General features: G+C 38.4%; 1 protein-coding gene across 3 annotated transcripts in view; it reads left to right on the forward strand.

Moving 5' to 3' along the window:
* CLSTN2 (calsyntenin 2) overlaps positions 1 to 27,802 on the forward strand; it is a 399,465-nt gene that overhangs the window by 366,505 nt on the left and 5,158 nt on the right. For all 3 annotated transcript variants that reach the window (XM_076340846.1, XM_076340847.1, XM_076340845.1), the window contains exons 9-16: positions 1,146 to 1,308; positions 14,617 to 14,783; positions 18,304 to 18,452; positions 19,908 to 20,131; positions 22,894 to 23,064; positions 23,711 to 23,856; positions 25,323 to 25,446; positions 27,050 to 27,234. In XM_076340846.1, coding sequence (XP_076196961.1) covers positions 1,146 to 1,308; positions 14,617 to 14,783; positions 18,304 to 18,452; positions 19,908 to 20,131; positions 22,894 to 23,064; positions 23,711 to 23,856; positions 25,323 to 25,446; positions 27,050 to 27,234 — 1,329 coding nt within the window. The remainder of the gene's footprint in view (positions 1 to 1,145; positions 1,309 to 14,616; positions 14,784 to 18,303; positions 18,453 to 19,907; positions 20,132 to 22,893; positions 23,065 to 23,710; positions 23,857 to 25,322; positions 25,447 to 27,049; positions 27,235 to 27,802) is intronic.

Consider the following 27,802-nt stretch of genomic DNA (forward strand, 5'->3'; position numbering starts at 1 on the left):
TGTTTAAACATTACTTTTCTGCTTGCCTGTATGAAACAGCAAGGATATCTGCATTCAAGCACTTCCATTTCTTAGTACATCAAAACAAGTATCTCTACAGAATTGAAAGTAGCATGATTGTAACTATTGCTTCATTTTTAAAAACAGCCCACCCATCCTACCAATTGCTGTGATTTATTCTTTTGAACTTTTAAATCTGAAAGATACAACAAAGGAAAGAACTGGGCAGGCATTGATATTTACACGCTAGACTTCTGTCTTCAGAGGCACCGATTCATCTAGCTGTACATTTCTGAACTAAAACCAAATTTGACCATCTTGCAGTAATCCCTGGTTGTCCAGCTCAGAAATTCATATGAGATTTGACACTAATATTGTCATCTTGAAAGTACATCGTAACTGTGGCTGTTGCTTTCCAAAGCTGATGTATATCAGTGAAACTATATAGATCCTAATTTTGCCCACTATCTGGGAAAAAGCTCAAGGGCAAAAGATGGAGCATGGAGAAGATTTGAGTTTCCTGCCCAAATCAGGTAGACACAGACTACTTGTCCATCTGTGTGTATACAGAGCACAACAGGGGTCCTTCTAGTGCTATGGAGGTCCTGATGCATTGCGTAGGACTTTCTAAGTACTACTGCAATAAGTTAATAATGACAATTGAATCAAATCATTGATAACTCATCAATCCAGGGACTTAAGTGCTATGTGTTTTCTTAATTTGAAGCTAATAGGGATCCCCAGTAACTATGCCGATACATCCCAAGTATGCATCTCTTACATACAGTTTTGTATTCTCAAAAGTCGATACAGACATTAGGAAACTAATATTATGTATTAACAAATGTGAAAATATAGAGCAAATACCAAATTGTCTGATTTTTCTATTTTATCCATGTCTTGTTTTCAAAGAGTGTTTTAAGATGCCTCTATTTATCAAATATATTCTGCAAGTATACCACGAGTGTTTATCAACATTGTTTTAACTTTCATTAATTTTAGTGATGTATAAATTGCAATAATGGTATTTTTTTCTATGAGTAGAATTTGAAAACAATACAATTTAAAAAGCGTATGGGATATAAAAATTAGTCACCTGACAATAAGTGCTAATTAATATTTTTCTCTTGCATTCTGTCTTTCAGATTTGTGATAAAGAATGGCATTACTACGTTGTCAATGTTGAGTTTCCTGTTGTTACGTTATACATGGATGGAACAACATATGAACCCTACCTTGTGACCAATGATTGGCCTATCCACCCTTCGCACATAGCCATGCAGCTGACAGTTGGTGCTTGTTGGCAAGGTAATAGGACAGCAAATAATAGACAGTAGAATTATGAATTCAGACCAAAAAGAATCTTACTTGTCTCGCTGACTGCATAGTAAATAAATCACTAGAAGGTTGATGGTATAAAATCAGAAGTAAATCCAGAGTTAATAATGAATCAAGGCCAAGGATAAAAGGGTTGGCACGTTAACAGGCTTTGCATTTCCATCACCTAAAGAAGCGTTCGATACAGTTTGTGTATTTAATGTGGAAGATTGTCTTCCTTATCTTTTGTTTTCACTTTCTTTTGTTTCCCTTGTTCTGCAGCTTTCAGCAAACTATCTAAATATTACTCTAAAGAACTCCAGTTATCTCCTTTCAGTCTCTGTGTCAAACTTCTTTCACAACTCATGGCCCGATCCTGCGCTCTTCAGTTGGATGTGTATCACCAGTAATTCCACTAATTTATCAGTTCACCCCATTATGGACTAGATGTAAAAGTGAGAGTAAAATAAAACCAAAAGTCACAACCCCAGAGCCGTACTTGTATGGGCCTTTGCTTAAATATTAGTTTTTCCTGTTTTCTACCCTTTATAATCCCGCTCTTCTCATTTTTTTTTCCTGGTCCTTATGGCACTGTTTCTTTGTCTGTTCTCTGCCTTACACCTGAAGCAGTCCTCTTTTTCTGCTCATCTGCTCTTGTAAAGTTGTCTCCATTACCCTTCCATGTTGATTTTCTATTTATGCACTATGTCTTGTTTTCACTTAAGACAAAGTATGAAGTGAAGCAAACTGTATAATTAGGAAAAACATGATTGTGTTTCTTCCCCACTCTTTAATGTTGGCTCACTTCCCGTTACTACCTTGTTTGCCAGTTTGATCTCTGCTCATTTACAATATGTTATCTGCAAAATTTGGACATCTTATGCACGGCAGAGCTCTTCAGTGTAAATAGTATTAGAAGCAAATCCAGCTGTTGAACACCTTGGAGTAAAGATCCAATCTTTACTTTGATGACAACATGCAGAATAAAGCCACACTAATCCTAAAAACAAGATTTGATAAGTTTTTTTGGATATTGATCACTGAGATAGATATTATCATAGCTAGCTAATCAGCATGACGCTAATCCCATATATTTGTAAAAGTATAGGCTGAATTTTGTCTAACTGGTATTTGCATGTGTAGGCTTCCATCTCTATAGGATGATCTTTAGGTGCATTAGAATTTTTCACTGATGTTAAATATACAACAGAATACAATTAATTTTATTCTAAGGGAATGTTACTCCTTTTTTAGCTAAAAATACATAGTGAAATACCTATCAAACTCTTGAGAAACCAGAACTTCAGTTTAGCCAGTAGTTTACTGGGATGAATAGTTGACAGATACCAATTTGATTTACATGGATTGTCTTTTAGTTCGGTCTGTTTTTTTTTCTTATGTAGTTTTGGTGCAGTATTTTTAAATCAAAGTTCCAGAGTTAACAAATGCAGGTGTAATTCCTGAATGGAGTAAATTCAGTTCTTTCCAGACATGAGCAAATGCCATAGGGACTGTGGATAATCATTGAGTATTGCCTTCTGAAAAATCAGCATTTCTCAGTAGCTGTGCTAAAGAAATTTTATTTTAATCCCTTACTTCATGTTTATTTCTAGGTTCTTCTGCATAGGTCTACATAAATATTTTTGTGCAGTATTTGTATTACTTCTGCCCCTTCTTTCATTCATAATTGTGTTTTTATCACTCTCTAACAGCAAACTTCAGGTTTTTTTTTCCCCTAAAAGCCTCAGTATTGGTGGGAATCCACTCCCCCCAGCCCTCACCTGAATCTCATGTTAATCATCATGCAGGTGCCAGGTTTTGAGAACTGTGGAGTAGTAACTGTATCCGTGGAACATGCACCGTATAAGCAAAAGCTATGCCAGTTTTGCCACAGTGCTGCATCTGTGGGTTTCATCTACCTCCAAGGCAGCTGAATACATAAGAATAATCTTGTCTCCTTTGCATCTTTGTCTCTTTATCTCAAATTGTTAAGAGAAAGAATTAAGGTAAAACTTCTCATATAAGCTCACATTAAATTTAGACCACAGACTATATTTGTATTTAAGCTGTTAAACAAATAGAAAGTTGCAATTGTTTTCAGACATTTTTAGCTTTGCCTTGAATCATTTGATGGCTTAATGAATAACCATTCAGGATAAGATTCTTCTTCCTTTTTGGTGAAGCACCTGATTTAAACTACTGAAATTTTGCCTATTGCTGCTGTCAATATTTACTGCAAGATTATGTTCTTGCTATTTTAATAGTGTGAGAATTGGAGCTCATCAAAAGTAGAAACAAATTTTCCATCTCATGAAAATGTCAAGATTTAGCTAAGATAGCGTGCTAAAGATTCTGATACACTATCATGTGTCAGGCAAAAAGGTGAACTTCTAATGCTTAAATGAAACAAGATTTCAAGATACTGGTCTTAGCAAAGCTTATCTTTTGATAAGTTTGTTTTGATCACCTCAAACTATTTTAAATGAATGGTATGGAAAGTCACTTCATTAATAAGATTCAGCACTCTATTTGAGTCTGTTGAATTGTAATTATTCAACATATAAAACCAATCTATTCCGTTCAAAATGTTAATTTTCAAAGTCCATGTATTTCAAGAAAAAGTGGATCTATCAAACAATTTGACTATAAATAGTTTCAGTGAAACTGTTAACTGGATCTACTTAGGCTAAACCTTTACATTTTCAAAGCATTAGAAAACTGCTTTACAACCATCTACGATTTATTTCAGTAAAAATATGCAGTGATTTTGGTGTCTTAAGCCATTCAGGGGTGTCCTTGTTAAGAGGATATGAGGAGTTTCTAGCTCTGGTTTGCTCAGACTGTTTCCTCCCCTTTTCATCAAAGCATTGGCAGAATAAGAACACAAGCTCTAACCTCTTCCTTCAGAAAGGACAAGACTTTTTTTTCTGTCTTTACTAAACCATTTTATAGTTCTGAGTCCACAGTATCCATTTATCAAAGTCAAATTATTTGAAAAACAATCTCAGACAACTAAATGAACCAGAAGAAATAACATTCCTTTTTCTTACCACACCAATTCTGATTTGCTCACAGCAAAAAGTAAGTCATCATGACTGTGGGGCAACTTAAGAACTGGTGGGGAGCAGGAAGAGTGTATTTAGAGGGCAAAGCGAAAAATCAAGAACAAAAAGAATTGTAATTTACTCTGTTAGCACTGATAGGAAAATCTGCTACTGCCATGAAGGATTTACCTTTTCATATATGACAATTTTCAGTTCTGGTCTGGAAACTGGGAATTGTTCTGCTGTTTCTCTAGGAATCTGACAATCCTCCAGGTTATGAGACAAGTGACTCTTTCAGCCCTGGTCTTTTCATCACTTACACCGGTACTTGTCCTAAGGTTACGTGGCAAGTATTATGCTTGCACCTCCTTCTTGTCTTTCTCAGAGTTATGTCATGCAGGAGTCTCCGGCACAGAAAGAGAATTTTTTTCTTTGAGATTCATATTTCCTGTTATTGATATTTCAATTCCAGAGTAACTCTTTTCTGACTTTTATAGCCTTGTTTATAGCATCCATTATGAAAAGTTGGGTTAGTTTTTATTTCTACCTTCAGCTGTTTGAGTGAAATATAAGAGCAGTTTAAGTTCAGTGCTGTTCTCCTGAATCTAACATGAAAACAAACCAAATGTGCAATCTCTCAGGCTTGATAAAACTTTAGCCTATGATGTGCTCACTGTCCCATTTGCATCAAACCATTTGCCTTTTTTTTTTTTTTTTTGACATCAACGTTCCAGTTGTAATGGGCAAGTCTCTCTTACATCTTTACCCTTGCCTCGGCAGGGTAAAAAGCATGCCTGATTTGTTTGTTCCTGATTTTACACAATATTTCTTTAAATAATGTGAGTTGAGTGCTAGGACTGTCCTAGAAGGAGGAAAAATGAGCCTTTTCCTTAAGAGCAGAGTCTTGTCTGGGGGGCAAGAGGGTACTGGAGGCAGAAGTTAGGTCCCAGTGCATGGATGGCAGCCTGGAGACAAGCAGAGAGTGAAGACGGCTGAGAGAGCAGAGAGCCAGGCTTTAATGGTGACAGACGAGAACCTTCCTGGGGTCTGTCAGGCACTGAGTAAAGTTTACTGCAACCCAGGAAGTCACTCAATTACCTAAAACCAAGCCTGGGGGATAGTTTCCAGCTTTAATGACAGGTTGGGCATGAGGAAAATTGTATAAAAAAATCTTTTTTACGTTTTGTTCTGGCATATTCAATATGAATTTTTCTCTACTTAAAATTAGGTATTCTGGGTGTTACTCTAGTATTATCTTCCTTTTTTAATTTAAAAACCTTGGTTCTTTCTTCAGGGAGCCTAGAAGGCAGAGCTACCTCATTGATTTAGGGTACTATCACAGTGGTTAGCATAGAGTTAATTGGTTTTTATTTTGTGTAGTTCATGTTTAATACTGCTATACTTTAGGGGGGGTAGTTTATTTGAGGGTGGGAGTTAAAGCATTATCTTTAGGCTAAACTGTTTGTGTTGATTCAGTTACATGTGACCTAACAGCAGTGACAGCTGGAGACAGAAACTTCTTGCCCTGTTGCAGCCTATCATCTCCCACAGAGTGCCAGTCTTCATACATGGCAAATCCTAACTTACTTCTTAGCTGTGATTTCAGTGACACTAGACCTCGAAAAAGGTAACACTGACTGCAGAGCTAAGCAAACTGGACTCCTAGTGAACTAACTGCCGGCGGAAATGAACAGTTTGGAGTGCTAGTACAGCTGTTCCTGAAATGAGGCCTTTATGCACCCTGGTAAAGTTTGGCAGCTTTCTCTGCAGATACTTAGGGTTAAAGATATAACTTAATTTTAACTTCTTTAAGAGGCCTTTTTTGTTCACATCAGTGGTCTCACAGCAGAATGCTATTGTAGTGCCTGTTTTCTAAGTAATTTCTGTTTCCTATTCTATTTTTCTTTTGTATTCTCCTGCCATTTTCCTCTTTCCTTAACCTAGGCCGGAGACCATTTTTTTAATAGAGTCCTTCTGTGGATTAACCTTATTAACCTTATATGTCAGCACTCTGCTGACATATCAATCACAAAGTTGCAGTCAGAGAACTGACTTACTATTCAAGGCAAGAAGAATGGTACGAGTTAAAAGTTGGAGAGGGATCAGATCACTGAGAGACAGATACACTGTGGGCAGCGTAGCAGCAGCAGCCTGTATCAGTCACCCTTGGACTTCCCCCAGAAATTAAGATATTCAACAGGTAAAGATTACCCCCTACTGTGCATTCTAACACCAGTGGGTCATGCCCTGGGGGCTGACATAGCTTGCACCAACCTGAGGCCTCAGTGGAGTGATACAAGCAAACAAATTAATGCAAGGCCACCGAGGTAGATTTCAACATAATGTGATGCTGAGTATCTGTATACTGATGCTTCTGTTAGTACAGCAGAGTTCTCTCTATATTGCCCTTCTCATCAAAAACAAGATGGATTTCAACACACTTCACAGATCTTTGCTGGAATTTTAGCTGTAGCAGAAATACAAACCTATGTGGAAGGTTAGTTTAGGAGAGTGTTTTCTTGGAGAGCTGAATTTGCATTCAAATCTGTCGCTAATTCGGTATAGATATATGTCCCTTACTTAATTGAATTTCTGCACTGGGGACTATGCACCAGCACAAGAATGTTATTTGGAGAATAGGAATATAGTTTTTGGGGCAACATTAACATCACTTGGACTGTGATCTACTCTAAGATATATGATTGTAACATTTTTCCATGATTGTCATAATTTCCCACAGTTCCACTAGAAATAACAAAAATGTATTGGCTTAATTGTGAGAGATTATAGAGTGTTTGTCTTATCTCGAGAAAAAAAAATCTTAAATAGCGTGTTGTACAACGCTTTTGATCTATTGATCTGTTGCGCAGAGATAGGTTAGTATATGCATACCTAAGAGCAGGTAGCCCTTAGTGTTCTCTGTACTTATTTCAGATAATGCTTTAAAGCCTAAAGCTGTCTGTGTGAGGTCATCAGGTTATGATATCTACCAAGAACAGGGGCAGATTTCAATAGTGCCATGTTTGATGAGTAATTTTCTGAGTAATTTTTGTCTGCGTGATACAAAAAAACACTAAAACTTTTTTGTGCTAAAAGGCTCTGGGAGTATAAAAACTCGAGTCGCTAATTGAGACTACTCCTATGTTAGGTTTCATCCTGTTTAACAGCCAATCTACTTGTCAGGGAATTAAACCCAGCTCCCTAAACTGCCATAATAAAAAGATGGGATAAATTTTGGGGCTTGGACCTGAGGACTTCAGAGCTAGAATGTCTTGCAACTGCTTCTAGATTCACTTCAATCTTTATGTTGGGAACCTGAATAATCGATCATTCCTTATTTATCTGGCTCAGTATAACCAGAGTCTATAATGTCTTAAAAGAATCACATCTCAGTTGGAAATTCTCTTGATTCATCATTTCCAGTGAAAACCTCATTGTGCTTAGATTGCCCTGATAATTACTTGCTCATTATTAGGGTAGGGCAAAAGGCCTAAAAGAAGATCTGCGAGCTCAATAAAGTCACTTGTTTTGACAAAAAGGCATGATCGTTCTTCGGAGATTGGTAAGTGAATGCAAACAGCACTTTACTTCTCTGAAGTCAAAACAAGACAACTGTAAAATTCAATGGTAATCAAGTTCTGTCACACTTTATATCAACCCAATGTGAAATAAAAAAAGAAAAAACCCAAAACAAAACGGTGTCATGGAAATAGGCTCTGCTTCATTAATGAATGCGCCTTAACCCCATGAAGTCTGAACCCTGAGAATCTTCAGTTTCCCCTGGACTCTCCAATGTTATATCTAACAGAACCTCCTCATGGCTGGGATCAGAAGGTGCTTGCTAAATGGCAGTCCTTAACCCCGCTAAATTGTTATTCATCTGAGAGATTCTAGCTGTTTACAACAAGGTGACGTGTATACTAGAAGCATTTGTTTTCCTCCATGTGTATAAGGGAGTCATCCTGACCGATCTGCCCACAAGTAGGACAGGCATCTGCAACATACTCATCTAAAATTAAGTAGGTTAATTCTGCATTTGATCTGTTGTGTTTGAAATTTCAGGCACCAGCTGTAACTATGCTTGTGACTAGGAATATGCCAAACACAGCGATATCGTAAAGTCTTGCTTTCATTGGCAGCTTGATCACTCTCCACTGAGGGCTGCTGTGTGGGTGCAGCATACTGCCTTTTCTGGTGTGTGCATCCTCCGACTTGTGCGTCCTGCTCCAGCGTGCTGTCGTGCTGGGCTTGGTGTGAGCACAGGCACCAGCTGTGAATAGCACAGGAGGGAAGTAACACTCAGAAGTAGTCAGAGGGTTATAAAGGTCTTGTGAGGAGGGAACACCCTGACCCTAGTGTAGGAGGTGCCCCTGCCTAACCCTACCCCTAGGCTGCAACTAATATCGTGGGACATTAGTAGACCCTGATAATTCTAGTTATCTAGATAATTCCAGTAGCAGCATGCACTTTATTTTTGCAACTCGCTCTGAGCCCTGTGCCTATTTTATGTCTTAGCTATCTCTTTCTCAGAACCATAGCCCAAGTGTCTGCTATAGTGGTTTTATCTGGGGGGAAGCCCAGCAGGCCAGGGCAGGACCCTTCTTCTTCTGTATGTTTTGGTGTCAGTGTGTGTGCTGTACTTGTTCACCTCTACCAGCATTCACGCTTAGCAGAAGAGGAAAGTAACTCAGAAAGATTTTTTCAGGGTGACCCTGAATAAAGTTCTGATGGGAGGGACCCCTCTGCCTGAGCTGCCCTGCTTGCTCTGCATTCATAGAGTTCCAGACAGAAGAGATCAGAACCAGCATAGAAAAAGAAGAATCCCAGTCCAGAAAATAGTTACTATTTTAGCAAGTGAAAAATGTGATGCATACTACTTTGACAATGACTAAGGAGTGAACAGCATTATAGTGAGTAATTATGTATGTCAACAGTTCCTCTGCATGCCTCCCACAGTCTGTTGACACCATCTTCCCATTATGAGGATTGAATTAATGCCAAAAAGCCAACATCCATCCTCCTGTATCTGCCAGACTTTGGGAGTGGATGTGCGTGCTGGGTCAGGTGGAAAAAGCAATGCACAATTTTATCAACAAGGTCTGAATAACACTGTGGCCTGTGTTGCCTCACAACTGTGATGGTGACTGCAACGTTTACATTTAAGGAAGGGACAAAAAACAGTCGCTTCGAAAATTTGTCATGCAAGGGTCTGTATGAGAATAAGTGATGCTATAGTGTTGTTTCAGCCTTTTTTGTGTTACGGACATCAGTCTAATTCCCTGACCGACAATAGGGAAGGTTCTGTTTTCCTTTGTTGGTCCCATCATTCAGCTAAGTCTTAACTACTTAACTATCCCCCCAAGAATTAGCACTCATAGCATATTAATCTGTAGTAATCAATAAACATAGAGCTGAGTGAAACACAACATGTAACACAGTTGAGGAGTAGGTTTTCTTATTCTCTCAGGTTTTGATGCTATAACATCATTGTGGAGGTGAGCTGTATCTGAGCTGTATATCTCACTCATTAGAAAGGGCAAAAAGACCCCGACAGCAAAAAATCCCATGAAACTTGCTGAGGCAATCTAAGTTAACTGGATGGCCTGACCTCTGGATAGAAACTGGTAGATGCTGTGTTACAGAACACTTTATTTTTCACTGCACCATGACATTAGGAAGTAGAAAAAATTTTAGGACACTTGGATTACCTCAAGATCATCATCACTGGAACTCCACTTTGTTCTCTGGATTGTTGCTCCAGAGGCTTGTGTAATCTACTTAGGTCTTCTTCATTATCTCAAAAATATTGTTGCTTAGGCTCAGTTTGGTGTCAGAACCAATAGTTAAGTTCAAAGTGTCTTAGAGCAGTAAGAGCTGTTGGGAGTAGATTATGCCTTTTCCTCAGTTGTTTCTTAGCATGTGGTAATTCCAGTGATGAGTCAAATTCAGACTGGAACTGAGCATTCCTCCTGCCTAGTGAAGTCAGTGGCTCTGAGCTGCCTATCAGGTGCTTGTGGACCTGCACAGGCATGAAATGTATCATGTTCAGGGTCAAAGGATCTCTATTTGAAAAGATCAGTATTTAGAAGAATTTGGATAATATTCTGTAAAAATGTTACTACCAGCATTAGCTCCAATTACGCACTGTGCTTTAACATGCTACAGAATTACCATTTTCATGCTGGATTAAATATATTTATACTCATCTAATCTTGGGAGCTAAGAATTTAGAGTGACTAGGACTTGGAGATTGGCCATCCTGGGCTAAATTTGCACCCACTGAGAAGCTGAGGTCAAATACTTGAAGAACATTAGGTTGCAGAAGCAGAAGGAAAGACAGCATTCAAACATGCTAATATAGTAGAACCAAGCATGAATAAAACGCTGATACAAACAGGAGTAAAACAGCCAATTGCTGACGATTTTCAACTTATTCTGACAATTTTTTCTTCTTACATTTTTTGAGATTGAAAAACTATATTCCCTTTTATCAAATCTAGAATACAGGATTGTAGCAGATAGATTGGCTTTAGGCCATTCCTTCAATTTCAGCAAGAGTTTTGGTTTTTGCTTCCTGATTTTATTGCGTTGGATTTTGTCCATTTGCAATCTAATAATTACTGGCAATTGAAACACATCAGCAAGCTAACATACCCCACTGAGCTGAGAAGATGCTGAAATGCTGAGGTAGAAGAATATCAAACCGTCAACGTGCTGCAATTACAAGCAGCTGTGATAAGAGTCAGATATAATGACTTCTGTTCACCTTCGAGGATAAAATTGGCAGGTATATAATTTTGTCTTTAACTCTGGTAAAAGGTGCTTATGGAAGGTTTATTTGGCAGTCTATTTTTTCTAATAAAGTGTGAGATAATATTCTCTCTTTAAGTGCTCATGTTTTTTCGTGTGGAAAAAGCTATTCACGCTGCCCTGGATTAACAGGCATGTCCTATGTAAAGCACAATGTTGAGAAGAACGCTAGGTTATGGTTAGTACTTCAGATAATAGCAGGAGTTCCAGGAAAAGCAACAGGGATGATCATAGTCTACAGCGTTAGGTAGAAGATGTAAAGAAAAGGCCTTGTTTAGCCTGGCAAAGGAAAAGGGAAGACATAGCCATATTTTGACAGCTCACATTCCCTATTAGGAATAAACTTCCAACTCTAAGGCTCAGTGGTCATTAGAATGGATTGCTTGGGGAGCCTCTGTCTTCAGAAGAGTTTAGAACAGCTCCGGCAATTCTCAAGAAGGGATTAAGTACAGCTGTTCTTGTCTTGGGGCTAGGGGACAGACTGTATCATCCCCCAGTGTCCCTTCAGACTCTCCTATCAGTTGTTCTAGTGCAGTTGTCCCAGCCTGAATCACCCTGTCGTAACCACAGGCATAGTTTTGCAGGTTTTCTCTGCTGACACAATATGACACTAGCGAGTCCCAGCTATTTTTCACTCACATTTTCTTGAAATCCTTGCTTTTTTTACATAGCAGTTGATAGCCTCTCCAGAACAAAGATTACATCACCTCCTTTACAGTCCAAAATCGATCTATACATCAGCACAAAACCCAACCTTAGTCCTGTGAACAGGGTAAGTATGTAAGCCTGTTCTTCAAATACTCACTGTTTTTATAGTGCCTGTATTTGCAAAGCATTTTAAAAGCTTATTCCTAGAAACACTCATATTCTCTTCCATGCTTTTACGTTTGTGACTAGGCAGATGACTTACAGGACAGATGCCTTTAAACAAGAATTATACATCTCCAAGATGGTAATGCCTCCTTGTACACCAGAATACTCTGTATATTTAATATGGTTTATGTGCAATTACTGTATTATTGTAAATGACCTAGCAATGTAATCGTAAGTGCTTTGTCAATGACACCAGAGAAGAACTAGTCCAAAGTGAAAGAACAACCAATCAAAAAAAAAATTAAAAAAAAAATATCCAACCCTGAAGTTCCTATTCATGGATGTAAGCACCAGTCATGTTGCTCTGTAGCTTTACTTCAACTGGTTTATCCTGCTTGTATCTGTCAGGCATAGCCACAGCACTGAATTCTTTGTTCTAGCTTCTTGTCTAGTCCTTTATACATTTTAATGAGCTAGTTTCACATTTAAATACTTTAGCTTATCTGAGACAGCTTCTTATTTTGCATTTCCTCAGAGCTATTAAGATCTACTGGCAGACTTGAGTGGTTAAACATTGGAACAGGCTGCCCAGGGAAGTGGTTGAGTCCCCATCCCTGGAAGTATTTAAAAGACGAGTAGATGAGGCACTTAGGGACATGGTTTAGTGGACATGGTGGTGTTGGGTTGACGGTTGGACTCGATGATCTTAGAGGTCTTTTCCAACCTCAATGATTCTATGACTTACTGTAGGTTTCTAAATTTCAAAGCTCCAGGATTAGTGTTGGTGTCTTAGCCTTGGAACTTGCTGTCTTCAGAATTCTGTTAGGGATATGAGAATTTGAAGCTTCAAAGCACAATGTGATTCCCTTCTTCTGTAAGTTCTTACCTGGTTTTCTCTCTTTGTCTCCTTTTTAGGGAGAGGTTTGCATTTTTTACTTTTTTTTTAATTTGGCTTCCCTTTTTCTGTCCAGATACATTGCTGCTCTATTAGTGGCAACGTGTACTTTTAAAGACAATGTAAACAGATAAGTATAACATTTTTGCTGAAAAGCTGATGTCCCTGTAATGTACTCTCTATTTACCAAATAATTGTCTTGGTAAGTATCAGAAAGGCCAAAATTACAGTACAAACTAATTCTGCACTTTAGCTGTTGCATACATGAACATTTCTATGAAACCTCAAAAAAATTCTGCTCAGAAGAAGTTTTCTGTATAATGGACAAATGAATGAAAGAGTGGAGAAGAACAATCTCTCCTTGAGGATCTTTCTTTGGGGTAAAAAGAGAGGCAGTTTGCGCCGCAATGTTAACAAAAAAGAACAACCTGTCTACTTCTATGAAGAAACAGCCTGCTTAGACACCTTCTTTTCTCTCAGTACATCAGTGTGTATTTTCTTCGCTATATAAAATAACTTGAGTCTTCTTCATAGTGCTCGTACTGCACAGACTAGAAGTGATGTCTTTCAGGCTTTTAGGTAGCAACATCAGCCTAAAGAAAATTTGCCACTTCATCCCTATCCGAACCCCAACCCACACACAAATCTTCAAGTTAAAGTTCAAGCTTGAGCTAGCTTGCCTGGCAGAAGTAGGTTGTTTGACACTAAAGCTACAAACACTGTAGAGATGAGTTATCTACCAATTACAACAGCTTATCAACTGTTAATCCAATTAGTCTGCATGGCTTCACTGTTGCGTGGCTCTCTTCGTCCTCTCAGGCTCAAGGTAGGCAGTAATTCACATGCATTGATATAGCTACCACTTGCAGGAAAGAGAAGCTCTAAAAACTCTCCTAGAGGAGGATGAGTAAATCACTAAATATCCCAAGAGTAATTTAGATGCTATGATCACTGGTGCAGGCAGTATGTAATCACATTTTATTGACAACTCCTAAAGATCAGTCTTCCTTTGAAGCTGCCTAGAGTGAAACTGAATAGAGTGTAGCTAGAGGGCCTAATGCAACATACAGTGATGAGACCTGATCTGGCACAAAATGAGCTGCTCTGGGCAAGGGAAGCACTATCAGCCTTTTAGCACAGTGCTGTGCATTGGCCTGCATTCACTGCTGTGAATTTACACCATATCTTTAGAGGCAACGGTTTGTAGAGAGTGTGGCAGCTTGCTTACACAGAGCCAGGACTCTTAGCACATCTAAGAACTTCAGGTAGTATGTTTTTTGGAGGAGAAAGGCAAAGGCTGTGTAAGTGATCTTGTAATAGAAAACTTGCAAATACCGTTTCTGTATAAACAAACGTTGGTCGTTAAACATTTTTTTTAAATTCGTGTTTGAGCACTTCAATAATGTCATCAATTAATTTTTAAAAATGCTGTGCTTCCTTGCACACAGGTTTGGGAAGCCATGTTTCATCTCAGAGTATGTTATCACAGCTTTATAAATACCTATAAATTGAACACAATACTGGAAAAGCACTGACAAGAATCTTAAAGACAGGCTGCTACTAGGTACCACCCAACAACCCACAAAGCAATTCCACTTACCACAATAAATGGGATCTCAAATATACTTGGCTAAAATGGATATAAATTCTTTAAATGTGTTAAAACATAAAATGAATTATTAGATGTCTGGTTTGTGTATTGGTATCAATAATAATTTTATATTCTCTTTCTTGCAGGAGGTGAAGTCACCAAGCCCAGATTTGCTCAGTATTTCCATGGCAGCCTGGCCAGTCTTACTATCCGGCCAGGCAAAATTGAGAGTCAGAAAGTGATTTCCTGTTTGCAGGCCTGCAAGGAAGGTCTGGATATTAATTCTCTTGAGAGTCTTGGCCAAGGAATAAAGGTGAGGGATGAGCTGACATCATCTTTGATAAAAATTTAGAGCTGATTTATGAAGTGGAGAGCCCGAGGTAGAGTACACACAGTACAAATGCACTCCCAGAAGCAATGTAATTTCCCATAAAGTCATGCAGAGAGGAAGCGGAACAGTAAAAGAGCTGTGATGCTGCAAAGAAAAATGTTTCCATTATTGCAAATCTGGGTGCTCAGAAAGTAAGGCGCTGCTGCTATTTCAGAGTCCATAAGAATTGCCAGGTCGTGTTCTCATGCTTATTTTGGTAGTTTTACAGAAATAAACATGATTCCAAAGAATTATTGAATTTTGATCTCAAGTAGCTTTAAAGCAATGAAAAATGTAAGTGGAATATCTTTCATCTAGAGGCAACTCCGAAAGAAGTCCCAGTGCAGTAGGATTGAAAAATTCAAAGTGTGTTCCAAGAGGAAAACATTATGGGACATGAAAATTGGACAATAAAAAAGCCTGAAGTCAAGAAATTAAAATTTTACATTTGCATATAAATCATTATCCATCTTCATTCTGCATATGACTATCTTTACTGATATTGTAACACTTTTTCTACGATTGGAGAACAACAGACAGAGGGAAATCCTGTTTCAATTGACATAGTGGCCAGATTGCTTTGCGTTCATTAAGACAAATTCTGTTCTTTTGGATACATATGTAGGAGCTTGACTATAACTTCTATAATGCTTACATGAGATGCTTTGTCCGTTTGCCTTTACTGATACCATTATTAGATGACAGGTGTTCTTCTGCCTAACGTGTAAACACAGAGTTAAGCGATTTCCTAGCACACAAATCACAATACCATCTTCCAAAGGAGCTGACCTTCAAATTAAAACTGGGAAGATACTTTGGCTGCAGACTGTGCATCCTGTGAAACTGCACAGGTGGATTTTTAGTGTGTTGGTTTTCAGTGGGAAGGAGGATGGTGCTGTCACGCTTGATCTAGAGCACGCAGTGGAAGTGCCATGTACTACATTTTAGTAGCTAAAACTTTTCATTGTACAAGATAGAAGACTGATCTGAAACACACTCAAATGTCTGTCTAGGTGATAAGTTGCAGTGGTGTAGTATAACCGATACGTTTTCTGAAGACAAGGGTAAAAATGAAAATCGAGAGTGCAAAGGTAAGGAGGAATTTTGCTAGCTCTAGCTTTTACATATAAGCAAAACACCCCAAAGAATTTTTTTTTTCTTCATCCTACCAAGGACATCATTAAGAATTTCACATTGTTGCTTCTCCCAGCAAAATGACACACTTAGGAGTAAAAGCTCTTTTTAAAAGACAATGCATACAAAGGGCAGGTAGGGTTTTCTGGAATGCAAGTGTATATGCCTACCAGTAAGTTCTTTGCTGGGATTTTACATGAATTAAAGCAGTGTACAGTTGGTCCACGGTGCTTAAAAGCATAATACTTCCTCCCCTATTGTAACAGTCTGTAACTTGACAATATTTGAGTAGTCTTGTTTCATGGGCTTGGAAAAATCCCTGTTATACCACCCTCTGCTGCTCCAGCATGGGTGATTGGCTTCCTTACTGTACTAGCAGTGCGGTGGGGAAAATAAAGATGAAGGATTGTTTTCTGCCTTTTCTTTCTTTGTTTTGCCAAACTTCAAAACATTTTCATTTTCCGAAATACAGATGAGGCATAGTGTTTTTTTAAAGTTACTCTTTTCATTTTTACTTACTCAGCAAGCTCAACAGTCAGTGCAACAGCAGGAGGCAAAAATGAAAGGAGCAGTCAGAGATAGATTGTGGTAGGGTTTCTTATTGGGGTTGACAGAAAGAAGCTCAGATTAAAGCGGAACAGTTGGCACCTGACCTTGAACAGAAGATTAATAAAGAGAAAGGGTTTCTGGTGTCAAAAACAAACATACCTGATCTCAGACAAGCATGTGTGACAGTTGCACAGATGATAGGTTCTGTGTGGCTATTCACATGGCGCTTAGCAGATTCAGTGTTGGCAAACTGATGTTGGAAGATGTTTCTGCTGGACACTTTGGACCCATGAAGCTTCACCCTTTAGCCACCTGAGAAAGAGCAATGCAGCTGTAATATCGTTTCTGACACAGTAGTGTTGGACTTTCTTTGTCTGCAGCCTAATTTTCAGATATCTGTAACAGCTCTCGGAAACACTGTCTAAACTGTCGCTATTTTTAGCCTTTTTTAATGAAAAAGACAAAAATGGCTCAGACTAGGGCTTTCTCCAGTCCCTTTGGCAGCATTCCAGCTGTTCTTGCAGCTGAGCTATTAAGCTAACTAGGTAGCTAGACTCTCCTTTTTGCTAATTTTATTCTCTACTACTGCTAGCTTACAGAAAGGAAAAAGAAGTGTATGCAGGCTGTGGCTCATGTTAGTGCTTCTCTTTGTTAGAAAATACCCTTCTGTGTTATGACCTTCCTGCACAAGCTTTAAACCCAGTCCTCCGTGTTCTGTTCGACAGAGAACCCTGTGCTTCATTCTGTTCTCCACAGTCTCTTTGCTCTTTTGCTTTTTAAACTTTCTCATTGTAAGGAAGTGTAGACAACCATTGTCTGTATAGAATAGAACATGTTCATATAATCAATATCCAGCTTTGGGAAGGGACTGCATGTGAGAGAAAGGTGCATTTCTTTGTGTTTTGTGCTGACAACAGTAGGGTGCAAAATCAAGGGGGTTAGCCTGGTTTTCTCTGCAGTGCAGATGGTTTGCTGAAGCAATTAACAGACAAAAAAATGGAATCAGGATGAATTATGATGAAGACAGAATCAATCATTTGCTATGTGAATATAGTAGCAAAGTTTCTTGGTCAGCAAAACTGTTTCACGTTCAATGCAATGGACTAGAGAAGGACCAGGGCTACAGGAATAGCCATTGACTTTGCAAGGTTTGTTGGCTCAAATGAGCAGCTGGCTTTGTGCAAGTAGCAGCTCTGTCTTAAGTCATGACACCTTTATTGATCATGAGACAGAAAGGAGAATCCCCTTTATTGTGTCTGACGTTAATGAAGATGTAGGAGGCAAATGTTATAATTGTTTTGTTCATTCATGTTGAAATATATCTCAGAAAGATAGCCCAGGGTAAAACCAAACAGAAAGCAGGAAAAATATGCTTCTGCATGCTACTCTGGTTTAAGCAAATATTTTTATATGGGAGATGTGTTTAACCTAAAAAAATTACATAGTAATAATAATGATGACAGTAAGTTAAGGTTTTCAAACTCTACAGCTGCAGAAATAGTATCAGCGAAGTTGATCAGGCTGGGCAAAGTACAGCAAATTGGGATTAGTTAGTTAATTATAACAGTAGTTATTCAGATATGAAATAGATGGCTGATACGAGTACATGTTTTAGGGAACAGCATGTGGATTCAGCCAACAATAGCTACTAAGAATTTTTTTTTCTTAAATCATTAGATTTTAAACTTACATCTGTGCAACATTCCTTAAAAAAAAAAAAAGTCTTATTTTGTACTCTGTACCTGGTACCTTAAATACTAATTATATGCATTTCCCCTAGTATCACTTCAACCCTTCCCAGTCAGTCCTTGTCATGGAAGGAGATGACATTGAGAATATAAATCAAGCTCTCCGAAAGGTCTCATACATCAACTCTAGACAGTTTCCTACTGCAGGCGTACGACGTCTCAAAGTCTCATCTAAAGTCCAGTAAGTTATACTTCAGCTGAACTGATTAGATTAGGAATATTTTTAATGAATTACTTTTTTCTTTGGACATGTAAAAAGAAGAATTTTGGCTAAATTGCATCGCTAAATCATACTTTTATGTTACTGAGCATAAAGGATTAATTTCATTTACTGTTATGCTGATTTACGTTGTGGTTTTCTTTTTATATTGTCCTTTTAAGAAATTTTTTTTGTTAATGTAATTTACTTGCATTCTGTATATAGTTTCGAGCATACAGTCTGGACTGAACACTACTTGCATTTCTTGCATTCTTATTTTACTGTTCATTTTAAAAAGTTATAGTTTCTTCTGAGATAGCTAGAGCCATGACTTTTTAAAGAAGGCCTATTACATCTAACAGACGACGTATCTGCAGGAACAGTATTAGTAGCTATGCTTGAAATAGTCTGCGTCTGTCTGTATCCTTATGTGGCTGTCATCACTGAAGTACTGGTGTTGGGTGTTAAACAGAAATCTGTGTCCTTCCATTTTCATGCAACAATAGTGACAGAACCTGCACAATAATGTTTGCAGTTCTACATAATCAAAGAGCTGTCTGCCACTCCTCAGCTCCCCTGGGGTACATCTCTGTTACAGCAAGTTGTACAGTGCCATGAAAGCAGATCTTTAGAGTGAAAATAAACGTCAGTTCTACGAACTCTCATCTACTGCGCGCACAGTTCTTACTAAGTATTAGGTTTAGCCTAGTGCTGTGGGCTGACCACACTAAGTGTTTGGAGAGCATCTTCTGATGTAGTTTTGCTGGAGGCAGTCCAGTTTGCACACTCCAAGGCTGGCCCAAGCCTTGTACCTGGATGAAGTCAGGTAGAGTTTGTCAGGAGAGTCACTTCCAAAGCACAGTGCTGATTCAGATGGAAATGCTAATACAGGCCCCTTTTGTCCCCAGTAAATACTGGGGGGTGCCAGAATGAGTTCATGATGGGTCCAATTTAAATGGATAATTAGGCCCTTTTATTCACACATGACAAGATAGCCATATTATATTCATTAGATATCGCTTTGAGAATTTAATGTTAGGTTTACTAAAGTTAGTTGTTATCATCTAATTAACTTTAATTTTTTTTAACCGTTCACTACTTTGTGAAATGTCAAACATGAAAATATTATTCTCGCAGTGACTTTACTGAAGACTGACCTTGTCATGAATCTGTTTGCTAAGCTGTCCCTACATAATTTCAGTAGTTGTGAATGTGGGAGGGGATGAGAGGAACAGAGCTGTTACTGTCACTGCTGGCCTATGTACATGGTGGTACAGATGCATGTCCTTATGTGTGGCAGTGTCAAAGTATGGAATAGACGGATCTGAGACAATACAAAAGGATGAGAGCCATCAGGTGGGTTTTGGGCAGTGCAAGTGCTACACACCTCTGATGTGCAATGTGTTACATGCAGTTAATGACTAATATATTTTTCAGATGTTTTGGTGAAGATGTCTGCATTAGTATCCCAGACATAGATGCATATGTAATGGTGTTTCAGGCCAATGAGCCCAAGATTACAATAAGTGGGATGGACCACTTTGCTAGACCAGCTGCACAATTCGAAAGTGAAAGAGGTGTTCTTTTGTTACCTGACATCAGGATTGTCAGCACGGTCACTAAAATGGAGCATCCAGTGGACTTAAAAGAACATGACAGAGGTTTGTGGATTTCTTTTAAATATTATTACTTACTCTGTAACATGACCCCTCACATTTTTTTAAAGGATAGCGCAAACAAGTAACACAAAGGAAGTCACTTCACCCAGATTACTTCAGGCAATGTTAGGCAGCAGTAATGCTGTACTGAAGACATTCAATTGAACACATTGAAAAATATGTCAAATAGTGATAGATCAGTATGCGCTTCAAAAAAAGCAGCTTTTCCATTTAGTGTCTCACCTACTTCAGAATAATTGCTTTCCACTCTTCTTTACATATTCCATTGAATAACATATTTTCATTAGAATCTCTCTATTTGTAACAGATTTTTGTTAATTGTACTGATAAAGTGGAAAGCAGTAATTGACTAATAGTTGGAGTTTTAGTCTGTTCTTATATTTCCAGCTCTGCTACTGACTTGTGGGCGATACTTGAGGAAGTAATCTTGTGCCTCAGTTTCCCATCTATATAATGTAAATATAATAATTTGCAAAGATTTTTTTCAATGATGGCAGTTTATTCTGATGCTGAGCAATGTGTGTATTATTCGACACGAGGTGAATGTTCAAAAATATAAGTAAGGTTTAAAATAATTGTCTATAAAGGAATCTTTCATTTGGATGTTTGTGTGCAAGGTAAATGAAAAAGCCTAGTAATCTGAGGAATCACTCTAAACAATATTTGTTGGACTAGAATAAGCAGCAACTAGATGTACATCTCTTGAAAAGATAAAATCGCTGATGATGTGCAAGCGTAGGGCATGGATTCTCTGAAGCCATGCTCTGTAACAATGCTGCTTATCACTTGCCTGAAATCGCATCTGTCCTCTGAAGGCTGGAAAGTCTATCATATCATAATATCAACTGCATACAATTACAGTATGTAAAAAAATGAATTCTTGCATAGAAAAGAGTGATCATTATCTGTCACTTAAGACACAATGCATGTATGACGCTCCATGTCCCTAAATGTTATGACATCTTCAAAACTGTTCAGTGAATTAGGAACTACTGCCCTCCAGTTTAATTCATAAATTTCGTCTATCCCAATTTTTCCCAATACAATTATTGACATAATTACTGTTGTAGCACCTTGTAACCTAAAAAGCCTGAGTCTCACCTTGAAAAGGAACATAGCAGCATTTCTTAAACTACTGTTTAATTCCTTGAAAGTCAGGCACCTCCTAATGTGCCATCTTTTGTTTGTTTCCACTAAGAGTGGTTAAAATGGATAGATAGTAATTGGCTTTGGCAATAACTGTGTTTTGCAAAAGATTATTGAATTCTAAGTCTCAATTCCTGCATTATAAGCTTGAATCATGATTTCAGCCCAGATATTGTGTGACAAAGGCAAAGACAGCCATAAATCTTGACCTATATCTACCTATAGCTATTTTTCCACTTATTGGGGATTTACATAACCTGATTATCATGACTGTAGCAGAGATGCACATGGCAAGGCTGAGAAGGCTGATTTAGTCACCGTGTATTCCCCAGTCCCAGGACCAGTTAGGTCTGTCTCTCATCCTGTCTCTCATCAGAAGCAGATCAGGCAGTTGTCACGGGCAGCAGCATGACTATGGCTCTGAGGCCTTATTTTCCTGCAGAGGGCCCCCGGAATGCCAATATGTTGCTGCTTGTCCTGCCTCAGTAAAGAAAGCAGTGGGACCCTGACAATAGCTAAAATTGCTGCCCCTACCTCTCCTGTTTGCCCACTGACAGCCAGAGCAGCAAAGCTGACCAGTTCAGGCTTTTCCCTCGCTCTGCAGCCCAGCTCTTGCCTATCTCTCATAGCTTCCCATGAAATAGTCCAGCTCTTCAGCCTTAGCAATATTCAGATTTGCCTATCCTGCAAATTTGAGTTGGGTCTGCATTTTTGTATAAGTAAGTTAGACTTGTACATAGAGTTCAGATACCCAAATTGACTGTACCAGGAGTTAGGAATCTAGGGCATAAGACTTTTCTGTCTGTGCCTTTCTTCCCCATGCACCCTCTAAAATGAAATCCGCAAAATGGGCACAAAGTTCCAAGACAGCAGTCTCCACGTCTACAGTAGCCTCAGGGAGCTGGTTAAGCAGTCTTGCCAGAGACTCTGTGCTAAGTTAACCAGAGAATTAAAATATTAAATTGATATGCTACTCTTTTTCCAGCGACAGAATTTTTTTTTTTAATCATATGTACTGAAGGATACGTTTACAGTTTACAACTCAGTTTCTCCAAGTCACACAACACAGGATCTTGCCATTTATGATAATACCATGTTCTTGGAAGACGGCCATGTTCTTTCTCATGCAAGTTCTTTATGGGCCATAGAGTAACTGAGAGAATCATCCAAGCATAGATAAATTTGACATGTATTTTTCCAGTTCGGTTTTCCTTGAGAAAAGAATGAATGTGTGATCCCAACCTGGTATCAATACAGTATTGAAAAACAGACTTGTTTACATGAATTTATTTCCACAATCAAATTTCAGTTTTCTACTTCCAGTACTGTTCTTGGATGCCTTTTATTACAGTGCAATATATTTTCTATCTCACTACGTATTTGTAGGCCTTCATCATCATAGCACCTGAACAGGCCAGACACTTCTCTTTTGATTTGCTACAAGTGTGCTGTGTTTAATATGGGCAAAAAACAATTCAGCCATCTTTGCAAAAATTGAAAGCCCTGATGCAAAGCACATAAAATGACTGAGCTGTTCTGTGATCATTTATCTTAGTTTCTTTCTTCTTTTTTTCATGGTATATGCCATGTGTTCACAGCCAATAAGCCAGTGGTATTAGAGGAAATGCTCCACAACTTGGATTTCTGTGATATTTTGGTCATTGGCGCAGAACTAGATCCTGAAAAAGAGTGTTTAGAACTAGATCATGTGGAGCTTCAAGGAAAACATCTAGATGCCACAAATTCCACAGCAGGATATTCAATCTATGGTATGTTCATAGACCTTGCTTTCCCTTATTTCTTCCCAATACAATTCCCAATTCCAACAATTACATTATTGGAATGAAAGGACTAATTTGTAAGAAATTAGACAGAAATTTGTGATGTGCTAGCCATAAAATATTCCAGGAGAGACTGTGTCCCAAAAAGCATAGTCACTTCTTGATCTCTGGGTGTGCTGTGTTTATCCTTTGGAATGCAGCACAGCTTTATCTTGATCTCAGCATACCTCCTGCTACTCCCCAAATAAGGAAAATAACAACACTGCTTTCTTTAAATGTGGGGGTTCTGGTGGACCACCACAGTGGAACATGGGAATGAGGGGATTCCTCAGTGCTCCTGCACAGTGCTGGTAACTCACTGGCCATTTTTTTCGGTTACTAAATATTTTATTCTAAATCTTTGCTGTTGCATTTGTTCCTCTCCATTATGGACCTACATTCATTTCCAAAAACTATTCTCACATAATTTAGGATCAGCCAGAGGCTCTATCAGGGAATATTTGATGCGCTGCCATTTTCAGATAATTTTGCCAAATTTTGTATTTTCTGTGAACATTTGATTTCTCCTGTACTGCACAGAGCATTTGTTACATAGCATGTCCTTGAGATTATTACTGCTCTACCACCATTTCAGGTGTGGACAGCATGCACAACTATGAACAGGTTCTTCGGCAGATTCGATATCGTAACTGGTACACTTCTGCCACCTTTGACAGAAAGTTCAGAGTCAAGTGCTCAGAGCTAAATGGACGTTACACTAGCAATGAATTTAACTTGGAGGTAAGCAATCATTTAGTCAAGTTTTCTTTTCCAGCACTGAGGCTGAGCACTAGCCTTACCTTCAGCGACATCAAGTTTTCTTTAAAATATGTAAAATGATTGACATGTTGTGGTAACTGTAATGAAATAGAGGAAAAATTCTAAGTTCCATTCAAACAGGAAGTTGACTTCTCCTGTGGGCATTCCTCAGTGTGGGTCGCTCTATTCTGCTGCATATGTAAGATGACGTCCCTTCTTTAGAACTCCACTAACACAAAGAATTACTCCTGTTCAAGCAGAATGGAGGCTAAGGTCATCATCATTGTTTTTCTATGACGTAAAATCTCCTACGGGTCTTTTTGAAGATTTATATACCTGCTCGAAAGTAAATCATTACAGCCTCATTATTTTTCTTAGATTAGTTATTTTTTAACTTAACCTGACATACTTTTCTTTCCTGCAGCATTCACCTTTTCAGTTTCTCCAAGCACTACCCCCTTACAATAAGTTTTATAATTTGTTCTTCATCAGATGGAGATCATTCCTGGTAATTTACATGATTTCAGATTTCTTTGAGGAGGAAAGTCAGTATACAGGTAACAAACGCATAGGATGGACTTCATCTGTCATATTCTCTTGGATCCACTACCTAGACATGGTCAGTTACCACAGGGATATTTAGAAAGCTCTCCTGAGCTTATGTGTGCTGGTACTAAGTCCAGTGCAGCACAATGGCTCAGGGACTGAGAATTACTGCTGATGCACCTCAGCAGGAATCATGAACCTATTCTGAAGAACCAACTTATCCAGCCTAGAAACCCGGGTACCAAGTAACTACAGGAAAGGGCAGGACCTTCTTAGCAATAGGCTCAAAACTTAATAATGGGTTCTATAAGTTTTTACATGTTTACATTGTATTGAAAATTCTTTTCACCTTAGCATTCTGCAGCCCTGACAATGACTTCAGGGTTTTTGCTTATAACATAACTATCGGTAGGACAGAGAACTGATATGGTATCTTCAAAGAAAGTCACTCTGAAAGTAAGGATGCAGGAAGAACTGAAACCTCTTTTAATTCTCTCTTACTGTTTTGGTTTTAAACACAATGAGTTTGATACATTCTCTGTCAGTGTTCAGACTGACAAATCTCCCACTAACTGTCAGGGAACACCTATAAGCTGAGTAGTATAGAGAAAAAGACGTCACTACTTATCCAGACAGGTAAACCAAAAAAATCCTTTTCTGTGCCACTTCATAGTCTACAGCTAGAAATGTTAGAATGCATTTTTTAATGCTAGAAATGAGAAATATATTAACCTGTGTATTTTTCACTGGCATAAAAAAAGTGAATTTGGCCTTTAAGATCTATATAATACTGTTCCTATCAGCTGATGAATTTCATAGTTTAATGTAATGTATGGAGCCAGCAGGTTTGGAATTATAGAGCACTTTTTAGTATCTGTTCTCTTATTTTTCTCTTGTGCCAGGTTAATATTCTACACAGCTCCAACTCCAACTTCATGGACCATGTAAATCATATGATAGTACAACCACAATTTCTCCAATCTGTCCACCACCCAGAGGGAAGCATAAGTGCTGTTCACAACTCAGGTATGTGATGACTTTACAGAGACTGCTCGTAACGGTTCTGGTATGTCGGTATTTCCCTTCTGATTCAGCCTGGTCAACAAATAAAGCCCTGAAGTCCATAGTTACAGCTTGTGAAACCTCACAGAGATCACTGCACAGGTATGAATGAAGGTAACATTGAATTCTCTTCTTTCTGAGGAGGAGGTACTTTGTAATTAAAAACTGGTATCCTTTTTTAAAGTCTTCATTAAAGGTTCCGTACTCTGACACACACAGTTAAGAAAATGTCTGGTTTCTAGTATTGAATGCTATGAAGGATAATATTTATGCTCATATTGTCTTTGTACATCTGTATTTCTATGGCATATTAATTTCTGCCCACCCCTTTCTAAGCAAAAGGAAATGTTTGTATTATTTTTTAAATATGTAATTGCTGCGGTGCTTCTGTTAGCTGCTGTCCAGGCCTCAGTCTGGAGCTTGCTGGAGAGAAGATAGGTCCACCTAGCCACGTGCAGGGGGCATTAGTATATATCAAATACAGAATTTAAATTGAATTTTTAGACTACATGAGTCAAAATATATACCCAAATCTGAATCCTCTTCAATGAAGTTAAACCCAGGGCAAAGATACCTGTTTAAATGCTGGATTCTGAAATCCTTTTAGCTGAATGATACATATGTAAAGAAGTAAAGCTGATGTAAAGTGTAGGTAGTTATAAGTAGTTATATACAGTTATGCTTAGAAAATTACTGTATTTTCCTGTACACTTGTACAGACATTTTACCAAAATGAAACTGAACTTTTACAAAGTGAACTATTGCAAACTAGTTCTTTCTTCTTGACTTGAATATTGTTCTGATTTGTGTTCCATTCTTACAGGCAGGGCAAGGCGATAAAATGGGGTACAGAACTACTATAGCTCCTGGAACTGCAGTACCTAGGTAGCACTTCTCCACTAACCTAATTATGGAGCTGATAATGTAAGAGTAGTTCAGAGAGATTCCTTCCTGTGACTAGGTGGAGACAGAGGCTTCTCAGAGTGCAACAGCACAGTGAGGAAAAATGTCTTGAATCCTCAAGAGTCTCCCAGGAAGGTTGTAACACAGGCAAATAGAGTAGCAATGTGTTATTTTATTTCTTGGAGGTTGAGATTTAAATCACAGTAGAAGTGTTTGAAACCTTTGAAAATACAAGCTCTGAGGTATACTTTTTCTCACAAGTGAGGTTAACTTCTCAGCTGTAATCAGAAGGGGACAACATGCAGGTAAGATAACTGAACCTTATTGCAAAAACACTTGTTCTGGAACGAATTGATTCAGCACTGATTGACTACTCGTCTTCTGTAATAAAGTGGCTTAAAGAACAAATGGCAGGCATACTCACTTTTTAGTTATGATTTATAATACTCGTTATATCTGTAAACACCATTCGTGTATGCTCTGCCTTAGTAGGTGGGCACTTGTCAACGCTTTCTGTAGTCCCAGGCACATGGCAGATGGCTGTGCCAATTCTCATTCCAAAGGAAGAGGTGCTGAAGGGAAAAAACAGACAATGTATTTAGTGTTTTGTAGGCAATTTGTTCCACAAATATAAGCCTATTCCCTTCTCCACCTTTTGTTCCAGTTGTTCCAAGTGTGGCTTCTATCGTTATCATAACCTGTGTGAGCATACTCATTTTCATCATAACTTTGGGGGTCTATCGAATTCGGACAGCTCATCAGCACAGCTCTGCAGACAACGACGGAAGTAAAGAAAATGAAATGGATTGGGATGATTCTGCTCTGACTATTACCGTCAACCCCATGGAGGTATATAACTGAGGCATAGTATTATATCATAATACTCCCAGGAGTTACTGTCTGGGCTGGTAGCTTACGTAGCAGTGAGTTTTAAGCCTCTTTCAGCATACACTCGTTTAGGCTTGTCAGAACAGTTGTATGTATGTACACTCAGGACCCCATCTCAGTTTTCAGCTCCACACACCATGATAGTATGTAATTGAGCACTTAATATTTGTTGTCATACATAATTACTAAATAGGATGGTGAAGAATTCTTGGGCACAACACCACTTCCTCTCCATCCATATTTGCACCCTAGGTACCCAAGGTAAACACAGTTACTTTGTTTTTAACTTTTTAATGTAAGCACTAATACACTAAAAGGATGGGAAATGATCAGCAGTTTAAAGGAACTGACATTGAAGGGTTAAATTTTGGCAGCTTGACTAACAAAGCTATTGCTTATTGACATTCCATTCTTCTTACAGTAGTTTTTGAATATTTGCTACTGAATTGTATCCCATTTGATGCCTAATAGTCACATAATGATGGAAAGCAGATTTTCCCAGCATGTTAGGAGTTTCTAAATCTGGAAT

The sequence above is a fragment of the Aptenodytes patagonicus genome, chromosome 6, assembly GCF_965638725.1.
Source record: "Aptenodytes patagonicus chromosome 6, bAptPat1.pri.cur, whole genome shotgun sequence".
In the NCBI taxonomy this organism is placed as follows: Eukaryota; Metazoa; Chordata; class Aves; order Sphenisciformes; family Spheniscidae; genus Aptenodytes; species Aptenodytes patagonicus.